Source organism: Eumetopias jubatus, unplaced genomic scaffold (assembly GCF_037043125.1).
Source record: "Eumetopias jubatus isolate StellerSeaLion01/CBP00866 unplaced genomic scaffold, mEumJub1_p1.0 scaffold_99, whole genome shotgun sequence".
NCBI classification, from domain to species: domain Eukaryota; kingdom Metazoa; phylum Chordata; class Mammalia; order Carnivora; family Otariidae; genus Eumetopias; species Eumetopias jubatus.
Window position 1 is genome coordinate 468,013 of NW_028274905.1, and position 14,726 is coordinate 482,738.

General features: G+C 39.3%; 1 protein-coding gene across 27 annotated transcripts in view; it reads right to left on the minus strand.

The window, feature by feature from the left end:
• Positions 1 to 336: 336 nt before the first annotated feature.
• Positions 337 to 14,726, minus strand: part of LOC114203516 (putative phospholipid-transporting ATPase IIB) — an 80,109-nt gene continuing 65,719 nt past the window's right edge. For 17 of the 27 annotated variants that reach the window (XR_015767422.1, XR_015767416.1, XR_015767418.1 and 14 more), the window contains 2 exons: positions 8,675 to 8,928; positions 2,525 to 8,064 (listed from right to left, as the gene is read on the minus strand). Coding sequence is in view for 3 of the 27 variants with exons in the window: in XM_088020661.1 (XP_087876787.1) it covers positions 8,870 to 8,928 (59 nt within the window). In the remaining 24 variants the exon portion in view is untranslated. Of the gene's footprint in view, positions 1,521 to 2,524; positions 8,065 to 8,674; positions 8,929 to 14,726 lie in introns of those variants that run through there. The other 10 variants (XR_015767426.1, XR_015767427.1, XR_015767424.1 and 7 more) reach the window with 6 other exon arrangements.

Sequence of the window (14,726 nt, forward strand, 5' to 3'; positions counted from 1 at the left end):
ATGCCTTCTAGAATAATCTTCAGACCTTCTTAAAAGTTAATTCCAATAGACAGAGCCTTCATTTAAAATAATATATTATTCTAAATGTATTAAGTGGAAATGAATATTACAAAAATGTAAGCCTTTAATCTTCAGGATTTTTAGAATGTTAAGTGAAGTTAAAAATATTACAATTTTGTTTTATTAAACATGGTAAAAACCTACCAAAAGGAGCCCAAGAAGAGTCAGTTTTTACAGAGTTATTACAACCATGGTGAACCCTATCTGTAAATGTGCTGTTAATTTCACCAGGAATAGAAGAAATTCTTTGGATTGGTGGACAAAGAACAATGGTGATGGGGAAATTTAATTTCTTTATTTGCTTTAGGCCTCATCACTTTTTTAAAGTAATCTCTACACCCTTGGGGCGTCTGGGTGGCTCAGTCGTTAAGCGTCTGCCTTCGGCTCCGGTCATGATTCCAGGGTCCTGGGATCGAGCCCCACATCGGGCTCCCTGCTCCGCGGGAAGCCTGCTTCTCCCTTTCCCACTCCCCCTGCTTGTGTTCCCTCTCACGCTGTCTCTCTCTCTCTGTCAATTAAATAAATAAATCTTTAAAGTAATCTCTATACCCAAAGTGGGACCTGAACTCATCACTCCAAGATCAAGAGTCATAGGCTCCACTGACTGAGCCAGCCAGGGGCCCTAGCCTAATCACTCTTTCAATGCTTTCTTTGCTTGCTTAGTTTTTTTAAAAAAAGATCTTATTTATCCACTTGAGAGAAAGAGAGCATGAGAGGGGGCAGGGTCAGAGGGAGAAGCCGACTGCCCGCCGAGCAGGGATCCCAATGCAGAACTCGATCCCGGAGCTCCAGGATCATGACCTGAGCCGAAGGCAGTCGCTCAACCAACTGAGACACCCAGGCGCCCCTGCTGACTTAGTTAAAAGGCAAGGGCTGTGCATTAGATGTTCAGGGATCTGGGTTTTAGTCTAATGCCTTTTTGGCAATCCACCCTGAACCTCTACCTCACCTTTCTCCAACCGGTGCCCTGAGCCCCAGTCTTTTTGTCAACAGCATTTAGTACAACAAACCAAAGGGAAGAATCTCCTCCTAGGAATAAGGTGCTATTCATTGCTCTCAAAGTGAACGCTAACCAAGCTCAGGTGCAGAGAGTAAGAATCTCCGGGAAGAGTAAAAAGGCCTCGATGTAAGGAAGCAACATTTTGGATCAGCCTGGCATTGTTCTAGTCCAGAGGATGAGTGGTTTCCAAACCCGGGACTGTGGAAATAGTACCAGAGATCTGTGAGTCCTGAACACACCTCCCAACTCGTGGACACACCGCATGTAGACCTCACACATCCTGGGCTGCTGTTTCCTAATACATGGAAGTGCTGCTTGAAGGATCAAATTCCAAAGTTCCTTCCACAAAGTGATGTGGAAATGAACTCACAGTAGCTTTCTGTTGGACTTTTTCAGAGGAGCCAGATCACAATTCTAGCTCCTCAAACACAGCCCATAGAAGAAGGAAAGATTTTTCTTTCTAAAGAAATAAGACCAGAGTTTAACTATAGAGAACAAACTGATGGTCACCAGAGAGGAGGTAGGTGGGGGATGGGTGAAATAGGGGATGGGGATTAAGGAGGGCACTTGACGTGATGAGCACCCGGTAATGCATGGAAGTGTTGAATCATTATATTGTACACCTAAAACTAATATGACACTGTGTATTAACTACACTGAAATTCAAATCAAAACTTAAAAAAATAACACCAGAGAGTCTAGAATATGGGACACTAGGCGACATGGAGGCTGAAAACTAGAGGGTTTGGTTCCAGTCTACAGATAGAATGTGGATCCTCAGGATGCCTTCCTTAGCCTGTTTCCAGATCACTGGCAAACAGACATTACCCCACTGCCCTGCCTCAGACAGAGGGTTGCATTCGTGTTCTCTCAAACCTGCGCATCTACACCCCAGATACTGACATTTGGGGTTACCTCAGTGAGAAGGTCAACTATTTAATTTCTTTAAATTATATGCATCTGTTAAATTGCAAGAATGGGGTATGAAGATGTCCAGTGTCCTCCTCGGGAGGTTTGCTACTTCCTGGGGTGTGTAGTCATCCTCACTCTGCCTCAGTTTTTCTACTGTCCTTGAACCCTTGTTTTCATGACATTTTATAGGTAACCTGGACTTAAAAAGATGAAAACTGAAATTCTTTCAGCAGCAACTGTTGGTTTTTTTTTTTTTAATTCCCTGGACTGATCAGAGGGTGCTCCTTATATATCCTTAGGACTGTGAAGAATTACCTAGAGGCAAGATAAGAGCTCATTAATTAAACATTTCTGTACTGGACACTCATCATGCCTGACAGTTCTCTCATTATGCCTCTGAGAGGGACACTAGCTGTCAGCAGCTGATGTAAAATAATTTTCTCACTGCTGCAACTGGAGGAGAAAAGGCTTGATAGCAGTTTTTCATGTCTATTAGGTAAATTATTTGAGAAAAATGGTTTTGCACAGAAGGGAAAGTCAAAACATCTCATGTGAAATCTTAAATAATTTATTTTTCATGACAAGAAAAAAATTAACTTTCTTCAAATGTAAACATCTTTTACTGTGCCCTAGGGACCCCTCCACTTTAGCATTTGCTGCCTCTTTCCTCAGGTACATTTGTCTATTTATTATATAGAGAATATTCTACGTGCCCTGATGTACTGTAACAGAAATGCTGAGGTTAAAGAATTCAGTTGTTTTTAGTGAATGTTGTGAACTGAGAAATCCAGTACTCTGTGGACTTTTTGGTGGGTGAGATCTCTGGGTACTTTTCAACATTCTTTTCCTTGACAGAGATGAACATATTTAAAAATCCATATCTATGTCCATGATCTACATTTATATATCTATCTATACCCAAACCTGATGAAAAATTTTGCTTTGTGATTTCATTTTTACATTAATTATAAAAGCAGAGCTCTGGTTATTTGGCCGATCATGCTGGTTTCCATATATAAAACTAGTGGATCATATCCTGATTCCATAGCTGATTATAGCCACATGTAGAAGAATGAAACTGGACCATTTTCTTACACAATACACAAAAATAGACTCAAAATGGATGAAAGACCTAAAGGTGAGACAGGAATCCATCAAAATCCTAGAGGAGAACACAGGCAGCAACCTCTTTGACCTTGGCCACAGCAAGTTCTTGCTAGATGCATCTTCAAAGGCAAGGGAAACAAAGGCAAAAATGAACTGTTGGGACTTCATCAGGATAAAAAGCTTTTGCACAGTACAGGAAACAGTCGACAAAACCAAAAGACAACTGACAGAATGGGAGAAGATATTTGCAAATGACATATCAGGTAAAGGGTTAGTATCCAAAATCTATAAAGAACTTACCAAACTCAACACCCAAAGAACAATTCGATCAAGGAATGGGCAGAAGTCATGAACAGACATTTCTCCAAAGAAGACATCCAAATGGCCAACAGACACATGAAAAAGTGCTCAACATCGCTCGGCATCACGGAAATACAAATCAAAACCACAATGAGAGACCACCTCACACCAGTGAGAATGGTTAAAATTAACAAGTCAGGAAATGACAGATGTTGGTGAGGATGCAGAGAAAGGGAAACCCTCTTACACTGTTGGTGGGAATGCAAGCTGGTGCAGCCACTCGGGGGAACAGTATGGAAGTTCCTCAAAAAGCTGAAAATAGAGCTACCCTACGACCCAGTAATTGTACTACTAGGTATTTACGCCAAAGATAGAAATGTAGTGATCCGAAGGGGCACCTGCACCCCAATGTTTATAGCAGCAATGCCCACAATAGCCAAACTGTGGAAAGAGCCCAGATGTCCATCGACAGATGAATGGAATACAGTGAATACAATGGAATATTATGCAGCCATCAAAATTGGAAATCTTGGGCGCCTGGGTGGCTCAGTTGGTTGAACGACTGCCTTCGGCTCAGGTCATGATCCTGGAGTCCCTGGATCGAGTCCCGCATCGGGCTCCTTGCTCAGCAGGGAGTCTGCTTCTCCCTCTGACCCTCTTCCCTCTCGTGCTCTCTCTCTCTCATTCTCTCTCTCTCAAATAAATAAATAAAATCTTTAAAAAAAAATGGAAATCTTACCATTTGCAATGACATGGATGGAACTAGAGGGTATTATGCTAAGTGAAATAAGTCAATCAGAGAGATAATTATCATATGATCTCAATGATATGTGGAATTTAAGAAAAAAGGCAGAGGATCATAGGGGAAGAGAGGAAAAAAATGAAACAAGATGAAATCAGAGAGGGAGACAAACCATAAGAGACTCTGAATCAGAGGAAACAAACTGAGGGTTGCTGGGGGGGGAGAGGAGGTGGAGGGATCGTGTAACTGGGTGACGGACATTGGGGAGGGTATGTGTTATAATGAGCACTGGGTATTATAGAAGACTGATGAATCACTGAACTCTACCTCTGAAACAAATAATATACTATATGTTAATTAATTGAATTTAAATTAATAATAATAGAATGAAGCAAAGGAAGGCACATCTTGAAGGTCGTCAGAGACTTACCTCCAGGGCAGCACTGGATCCAAAGAGTCTTACAAGCAATTCCTGGAAACTTTCCTGAAAGAAACACTATTTTAAATATTTCAACCCTTCACAATTGGGTTTTATAATAACTGATGCTCAAAGAAAACCATGTATAAAGCTAGCCTGATGCAAAAGTATCAGATTAGAAAAACAAGCGGGACTAAGGTTTATTCTGAAATACAGGTATTGTGGATGTGTTGATGCCCCGCCCACATCAGACTTCCACCAAAGTGAATCCTCAGCTATTCTGCCCCTGGGGCATCTCCCAGCCTAGGGGCTTGAGCTGTCTACAGGCAGGTGCAGCCCAGAGGTGTGCAGGAGTTTATGCCTCAGAGACAACTCACAGCCATTGGGATGAAAACTCAATGAGGATGAATTACAAGGTGCATCATACACAATTCCTCTGAGGGAGCTTAAAAGAAATTGAACACTAGTTGCCCTCAGTAGTCATGAGCTTATCAATGCATCCTTTATTTTCTTCACCTCCTTCCCTGTCTTATTCTCCCCACTCCCTCACTCCAGTTTCCTGGTCACCTCTCAAGTAGACTACCTGTACCAACATACCTGCCTCTGGTTCTGCTCTTGGGGAAACACACTAAGATGTGGAAATGATTCAATATTAGGAAATCTCTTCATGTAATTAATTTCATGAGTATATCCACAGAGAAAAGCAATATAATCCTCTTAACAGATAAAAAAAAATTCACTATAATTCAACATCCATTCTGATGAGAACTACTGTTAAAATTTGAATGGAAAACATTTCCTTACTATATCAGTTAGGGTCCATTTAAAAAAAATAGAAACCACTCTAGACTTGTAAAACAAAAGTAATTTGATATGGGAATTGATTACAAGCATAATGGAAGGACGGGAGGAAGGTAAGGTCACTAAAAACAGTAACCGCAGTGAATGACCAGTATCCTCGGGCTTGAGGGACGAGGTTTTCCAGCAGTTAAGGGAATGATGCCACAGAGGCTCCTGCTTTTTGGTCAGCTGCTACACAGGACTCAGGAGCCTGCACCCCCCAACCACTGTTGGCCATTGCCACGGTCACTGTTGGTGGTGGTGTTGCCACTGTCCTTGCTGTGCTGCCACCAGATATGCCATCAGAGACTGGAAGTAGGAAGAGGGTTCCATCCTCGTCTTCTGGTCTCCCACCAGCAGAAAGATCAAAAGTCAGCTGGTGACAATACCTGCGAAATGCGGTCTTTGGTATTCCAGCCCTCCTACTATATATATCAAAGTACAAACTTGGTAACCAAAATCATACAAAACGGAAATAGTAGCCTGGAATATTTTCCTTTATTGTCAGGGACAAGACAAAGAGGCAAGGTATCACAACTCCTTTAAAATATATATATATGTATATCTGCATATATATATGATGATATACATATATATCATCATCCATTTTAGGTGTACAATTCAGTGATTTTTTAGTATATTCATAGATACATGCAACCAACAGCACAGTCAATTTTTGGCAATTTTTATCACCTCAGAGAGAAATCCTGTGCTCTTTGGCTTATCACCCCCTTTGCCCCCTCCCCTGTCTCCACATGTTTCCTCCATCCAGCCCTAAACAACAATTAATCTATTTTCTGTCTCTTCAGATTTACCTATTCTGGATTTTCATATAAATGTAGTCGTATAATACTTGGTCTTTTGTAACTGGCTTCTTTTGCTTAGAGTATTTTCAGTGTTCACCCATGTCTAGTATGTATCAGTACTTCATCACCCTTTATGGCCGAATAATATTGCATTGTATGAATCTGCCCATATCTCACAACTCTTATTTAATATTTTCCTTAAAACTGTAATTTGGTTGGCTAATATTTTTCTTTAAGTTTCCTTTAAGTTGTAGCTCTTATTTAATATTTTCCTTTAAGTTATGAAAGTAAGCATGACTATTGGAAAATAAGAGAAAATTATCTTTATTTTCCGATTATATGATTGTCTACCTTGAAAACCAAAAGGATTAAGGAAAAATGATTATAACTAATTAAAAAGCTCTGCACAGTGACTTTCCTGTATAACAGCCAGTCAGCAAATACTGTAGAAAAATATTTCATCCATAATATCAACAAATGCTTCTATACTTATTAACAAAACTATGGTGCAATGTACAGGATACCCACACACACAAATCTCAGAAACATGAGACTTCCATAATGAAGCTGTCCTGTTGCTAAAGAGAATATTGTAAATGTACTGTACATTAATTTATAAATATGTTGCTCTCAAATGAAAATCCTAATGACACTTATGTAGGAGCTTTATAAAACAGTTCTTAAGATTACCCAGAAGAATAAATGGATGGGAATATATCAGTAAAATTTTAAAAAAGAAAAATAGTGAAGAGAGAATTTCATTATTAAATATTTAATGTATTACAAATAAAATAATTTAAGCAGTTTTCTTATGTACCAAGAATAGACAGAGTAATTGGTAAAATGTAATATATAATCCAGAGGCAGTGTTAAATATGAGTAAGAAATTAGTATATGATAAAAGTATAATTAAGATTCATCATTATTATTCAATAGGACACCTGACTAGTCATTGCAACCTTGCAGTCATGAACGCTCCTAGTTGCAGACATAAAGAAAAAAAAAACACTTTAATAAGCTGTCTTATGCTACATTAGCTAACATTATTAGGTAGCTTTCAGAATTTTCAGAGTTGAAAGAGAATAACTTGTATACCTAGCAAAAATATCCTTCAGAAAGAAGGTGAAATGAAGGTATTTTCAGGTAAAAACTGAGAGGATTATTCACAAACAGATTTGCAGTAAAAAAAAAAAAAGCTACTAAAGGAAGGTCTTTACGCAAAAGCAAAATGATCCCAGAAGGAAATAGAGAAATACAGGAATAAATGAAGAACCACAGAAGAGGTAAATAGGTAGAAAAATATAATGGATAATGGAAAAATTGTATAAAAAAACCATAATAATGATGTTATTGGGTTTTAAATATATGCACAATTAAAAGGCATGAAAATAAGAGTTTAAAAAGGCGATGGTGATGTAAATGGAGTTGAAATATTCTAAGGACCTAATATTGTCTGGGGAGTGACAGAAGAATTGAATATAGATACAAAAGTTCTAAACAAAATATTTGCAAATAGAGTATCAATTTATTAAAAAAGGTAATATATCATAATCAAGTTACTTCTATTCTAGGTAGGCATGCAAGGTTCTTTAATATTAAAAATGTCAATCAATGTAACTCAACACATTAAAAGAATAAAGGGGAAAAATAATATGATTTTCTCAGAAGATGAACACACAGTTGGTAAAATTCAGTACTTACATTTGTTATTTAAAAACTTAGGAATAGAGAAAGCTTCTTTAATCTGTAAATATGTGTCTTCAAAAAAACCTACAGTAAAATCATAGTTAATGGTGAGATACTGAAAACTTTCCCTCCGATCCCAGGAATGAGACAGATGCCTGCCATCATCACTTCTGTTCAACATTTCCTGGAAATCCTAGGCACAGAAAAAGGCAAACAAAAGAAATAAAATATATAAAAATTTGAAACAAATGAACAAACAAATACATCTTTCATGAATTGTAAATGTCATGATTACATGTCTAGACAATCAAACAAATCTGCAGAAACACTATTAGAATTAATGAGTGAATTTCGGAAGGTCACTAGATATAAGATCAGTATATAAAATTCAAGATGCAACAAACAATTAGAAAATAAAATTTTAAAAATAATATTACAATATCACTGAAAACATTAAATAACTAGGAGGAAGATCTAATAAAAGATATGCAAGACTTTTATACAGGAAACTATAAAACTTTATAAAAACCACAAAACTATATAACTAAACGAGAGATGTATCATTCTCATGGACTGTAAAGCTCAATATTGTAAAGACATAGTCCTCCTAAATTCATCTATAGATTCAATGCAATCCCAAGTAAAATTGCAGCCGACAATATTTACAACAAAACGAGGTGACCATGGGTGGGAGACAAGGACATGTGCCCCTGAAGGAAAGACTGGCTGCCCAGCTCCGAGGAGCTCTCAGCGATTTCAGGATCTGCCTCAGCTGCAGAGAGCCACCTTGCCTGCAATCATACCTTTCCCGGGGCAGGCCACTTCCAAGAGCTGAACAAGAGGAAGTATACACTTGGCGCCGTTTGCATCCACGGTGGGACAGTTGTGACAGGCAATACTTTCTCCAGACCTCTGCTGGGTTGCTGGAGGCATTGCCAGCATGCACTGAAGTTCTGCAAGTCCTTCTGCCCCATCATTCCTTTCATCTGTGTTGTTTCCTAAGAAGCACTCTGCCCTCTAAACTCCATCATAATGGATGCTTCTGGCAATCCCCAACCTGAGACATAAGGCATTCCTGTGAACTGTAAAATACTAGCAAGCAGGAAAAACCAGTAACTATCATGATACCTGCATGGGACCTGCATCTTCACTGGGGGAAAGCAGAGGGAAACAATGCAATGTTTGACCTGAGAAGAGCAGATCTCTAAAGTCGCCTCTAAGTATTTCCTAAAAAGCCTGATGGGCTAGGTTGCAATCCCTGAAAATGATATATCCCCTCTGGGAGAGGTTTTGCCAAGTCTGATAATGGGTTAGTGCAAGGGGACAGTGGTAAGGCCTGAAGAAGATGAAGAAATCTAGCCCTTGTGAATTTTCAAAACTGACCATCCAGGATTCCCTTCTTAGTGTCCCAGATGAGTATGACAGGGATAACAGGTGAGGGGAAGAGCAGGTGTAGGTAAAGGTGGGAGATGGGGACAGACCTGGGGAATATAAGAAGTTAAGCTGCTATATTTTTGAACACCAAGAAAGCAACAGAAGAGGGAGCTCTATAAAGAAAGCTGCCCCGAATTAGGCCTCCATATAAAAGTTGTTTTGTTTTTTTTTTTTTAAGATTTTATTTATTTAGGGCGCCTGGGTGGCTTAGTTATTGTGCGTCTCCCTTCGGCTCGGGTCATGGTCCCGGTGTCCTGGGATCGAGCCCCGCATCGGGCTCCCTGTTCAGCAGGGGGCCTGCTTCTCCCTCTCCCACTCCCCCTGCTTGTGTTGCCTCTCTCGCTGTGTCTCTCTCTCTCAAATAGATAGAATCTTTGAAAAAAAAAAAAAAGATTTTATTTACTTATTTGAGAGAGAGAGAGACAGAGCATGCTCAGGGGGCAAGAGGCAGAGGGAGAGGGAGAAGCAGGCTCCCTGCTGGGCAGGGAGCATGATGCGGGGCTCGATTCCAGGACCCCGATTCAGGGATCATGACCTGAGCGGAAGCCAGACACCTAACCGACTGAGCCACCAAGGCGCCCCTCCATATAAAAGTTTAGGAAAACAAATTTCATGTGATAAATAAGCCACAGAAATTATTGAGGTAAAATCCTACATAAAACTGTAAGAAAAAAAATCACTGTTAGAGATAATTATACCATTCCAGAAAGACAAGCCAATAGGACAGATGAAAACTGTAAACTCCTATTTTAATGTGAGCTAGAAGACATGAAGAAAATACAAGACATGACCCACTCCCCCCCGAAAAAAATCAGAATTAGAAAAACAGAGAAATGAAGTGATAGGACTCAGAAAGAATTAGAAGAAGAAATACCATATGACCCAGCAATCCTGCTTTATCTATCCAAAGGAATTGAAATCAGGGTCTTGAATTGCTATCTTCACTCTCAAATTTATTGCAGCATTATTTACAATAGCCAGGACATGGAAGCAACCTAACTGTTCATCACAAGATGAATGAATAAAGAAGATGTAATATATAAATGCAATGGAATATTCTTCAGCCTTAAAAAAGAAGGAAATCCTGCCATTGGTGACAACATGAATGAACCTGGAGGATATAAGGTAAGTGAAATAAGCCAGACATGGAAGGAAAATTGCTACATGGTACCACTGAAATGAGGAATCTAAAATAGTTAAACTCATAGGAGTTTAGAGAGTAAAATGGTTTAGAGAGTAAAATGGTTTAGTTTAGAGAGTAAAATGGTGGTTGCCACAGCTGGGGGCGGGGAGAAACAGGGAGGTATTAGTCAAAAGCTATGAAGTTTCATTTTTTCAAGATGAATAAGTCAGAGAGATTTACTGTAAAACAGACTGTCTATACATAATAATACTGTATTTTATACTTAAAAATTTGTTAAGAGATCTGATGTTAAGCGTTCTTATCACAAAGCAGTAAAAATAAAAAAAATAAGTAAATAAATAGGGCAGGAGGAAACTTTGGGAGGCAGTGGATATATTTATGGCATAGATTGTGGCAATGGTTTCACAAATGTATATTTACCTCCATATTCAAGTTGTGTCAATTAAATATATACAAATTTTTCTATGTCAATCATACCTCAATAAAGTGGTTTTTAAAAGAGAGAAAGAACTAGAAACTAAAAGAAAACAATAACTTCAGACATAAATACTAAACTAGAAAGAACACAGGGATAAACATTTTGGAAGAGCATTTAAATATTATTTTTATTTATCATGCATGTAGGTTTACATGCTTAATCATGAACATCTAGACTCTTAGACTTCCATTCTTAAGAAAGATATTCACACAGAAAAAAATCTCTCAGTGAATTTATGACATCATGAGTTAGAAAAAAAAAAAAAAGTTCCCTGACTTCAGAGGAAGAACTTTTAAGTCACCCAGCCAATCTTCCCCTCCACCCGCTACCTTTCTTGCACACCTGGAATACTCTCTTGCCCAAGTTGCCAAGGGCTTTACTGCCACACTGACATGGGTTAGAATCTTATTGCATGATCTCAGACAAGTTATTCAACTTCTCTAGGCTCTATCTTCTTGATCTGTAAAAGCAGATAATATATATAATCTACCAATGGTTTAATATGTGAACTAATGTCTGCAAACGATTTGGCACATAATAGTCAGTGCTCGGGAAATGTTAGCACCCTTTCTTATCACTCATGAATTGACCCTTCGGTTTATCATATTTGGCTAGGCCACAGTACCCAGATATTTGGTCAAACATTATTCTAGATGTTTCTGTGAAGATATTTAATTTTTTTTAAATTTTTTTAAATTTTTTTAAAAGATTTTATTTATTTATTTGACAGAGAGAGACACAGCATGAGAGAGAAACAAGCAGGGGGAGTGGGAGAGGGAGAAGCAGGCTTCCCGCCCGGTAGGGAGCGGGATGGGGGGCTCGATCCTAGGACCCTGGGATCATGACCTGAGCCCTGGGATCATGACCTGAGCTGAAGGCAGACGCTTAACCACTGAGCCACCCAGGCGCCCCAGGCTACTGATTTTAAATGTTAATCTCATCTTTAAAATACACAGAGGGGCGCCTGGGTGGCTCAGTCGTTAAGGTTAAGCATCTGCATTCGGCCCAGGTGAAAGAATGAAAGAATCTCTGAAATGTCCTTTTTCTTCTTTTTTTTTTTTTTAAGATTTTATTTATTTGAGAGACAGACAGAATGAGAGAGAAAGCACATGAGATGGGGGGAGGGTCAGAGGGAGAAGCAGACTCCCTGCTGAGCAGGGAGCCCGATGCGGGACTCGATCCCGGGACTCCAGGATCATGACCTGAGCCGAAGGCAGTCGCTCAACCAACTGAGCCACCCAGGCGCCCTGAAATGTCCTTTTTCCCCACTCCTGGCCAAACACTGTGCCCCAAAGCTACCCCTTTTCTCTTGCCTACCTCATCTTATGAATCCTGCTTATGACTGGGGCGCCTGGGGAGATGATGATGCTTTCGAATTGAATACGTTCGGTGCATTCTTCAAGGAGGGCCCTCTCTGGCTCTGACAAAGGCCGTTCAGATCCTAGAGGCTGGGACTTTTGTAGGGACAAACGGCTGAGGGAAAAGAGAAGCAGGCTTTGTGCGAAGCCCTGAATGAAGCACTTTCCATATAGAGAGTCTGAATGGGAGTGGTCTTATCTTGTATTTTTGTGAAAACCAGCTTTCTTTTCCTCTCTTCTCATTCCCTCTATCCCTCTCTGTCTTCCTTCCCTTCCTTCCAAAAAACAGTTAATTAGCTGGTACTATGTTCCTGACACTGTTTATATGTGCCAGAGATGCATCAATGACCAAGACAAAGTACCTGTACTCGTGAAGCATGAGTTCTAGTAGGGGAGAAACACATATAAAATACAGATAAGAACAGACAGTGGCAAGAGCTAGATAGAGAGAGACTGAGAGGTGCTGTTTATCAGGATTAGGCAGGGAAGTCCTCACATTGAGGTTGAAACCTGAATGGAAGGAGGCAACATACAGAACTCTATGGGAATATGATCCTGGACAGAGGGGACAGAGTCAAGAATGTGGTGTGTTTGAGGGATGAAAAGATCAAAGTATCAGGAGCATGGTGGGCGAGGGGAAAATGGCAAGAGATGAGATTGGAGAGGGAGGCAGAGGTCATATCACATGGACTTTGGAGGCCAAGGTAAAGAGTTTGGATTTTATTCTAATAATCGAGGGAAGCCATTGGCAGGTTTTAAGCAGGAGAGTGATGGCGATCTGATTTATGCATTCCATATATTTTTGACCTTTTCACTTGAACCCTGGCTAGTAATTTTGAGTCTGGCAGTGCCATTAGAAAGCCTCAAATTACCAGCTCTAAATCAAATTGGTCAGAAGTGCTGTCACCCTTAGTTGAGAGTTGAAGTCAACATAGGAATCAACCCAATTTAAAAATGAGCAAAGGATTTGAATGACGTTTCGTAAAAGAACATATATGAATGGTCATTAAGCACATAAATACATGAATGAACATTAGTCAGGAAAATGCAAATTAAAATCACAGTGATATGTCACTATACACACACTAGAATGGCTAACATTAAAGACAGACAATATTGAGTGCTGGTAAGGATGTGAAGTAACTGGAACTCACATACAGTGCTGATGGGGCTGCATAATGGTACAGCCAATTTGGAAAATAGTTTGGCAATTTCTTATATTTTCACTTTACTGTAAGATTCAGAAATCCCCCCCTAAATATTTACCCAAGAGAAATGAAAGCATATGTCCACACAAAGACTTGTACACACATGTCCATAGCAGCTTTATTCATAGCATCCAAAACCTGAAAACAATCCAAATATCCATCAACAGGTGAATGGATAAACAAACTGTGGTGTATTCGTACAGTGAAACTCTACTCAGCAGTAGAGAGGAATGAACTTCTGCTACAAACAAGCAGGAATAAATATGAAAAATATTTGTTTAATAAACAAAACATTGTTTAGCAAAAGAAGTGAGATGAAAAGACAGTGTTTAATGTGGGATTCCACTTATATGAAATACAAGAACAGACAATAATCCACATCGACTGAGAGGAGATCAGTGGTCGCCCCCGGGACTTGGGGTGAGACAATAAAAGCCTTGAGGAAATTTCGGGGGATGATGAAAATATCCTGTATCTTGACTGTGGTGATGATTACACTTATGTAAACAAATCAAACCATATATTTAAAATGGGTGCATTTTATTTATGTGACTATAAAAACCAGCAGGAAATACTTGCAGGATATTCCCACGAGGGAGCCCCTGCCTTTCAGAAAAGCTTGTAATCCCAGGCTCTGTTAAGCCTTGGGGAGTCAATACAGAGACACACCTATCTTCTTCCTTCTTTCCTTCCGTTTCCCACTTCTAACTCCAAGTAACCCCAACTCCAAGTTTCCCCACCAACTGAGTCAAGTATGACATGGAATTATCATTTCTAATAGGCAAGACTAATAAGCTACCCAAATATCCAGCAACAGTAGAATGGATAAAAGACATACTACGTAACAACAAAATGAATGAATTACGGCTACCCACAACAAAATGGGAGAATCTCACCAACAGTACCGGGTCCAAAAAAAAAAAAAAAGAGCACTCACCTAAATATACCCCTCTACCCCATGGAGTTTTCTAGGCACCCATGTTGAAAAGCAATTAACCACAAATTTAAGGCTTTGTTTCTGAACTTTCAATTCTGAATTTTTGCGAGTTCTATGCTGTCTACATTATTCTAACGTTGAATAAAGTTTTGGAATGGAAAAGTGTGAATACTAAAATTTTATTCATCTTTTTCAAAACTGTTTTTCACTATTCTGGGTCCCTTCTGTTTCCATATAATTTTAAAATCAGCTTGTCAATTTCTGCAAAAAAGTCAGCTGGGATGTTGAGAGGGATA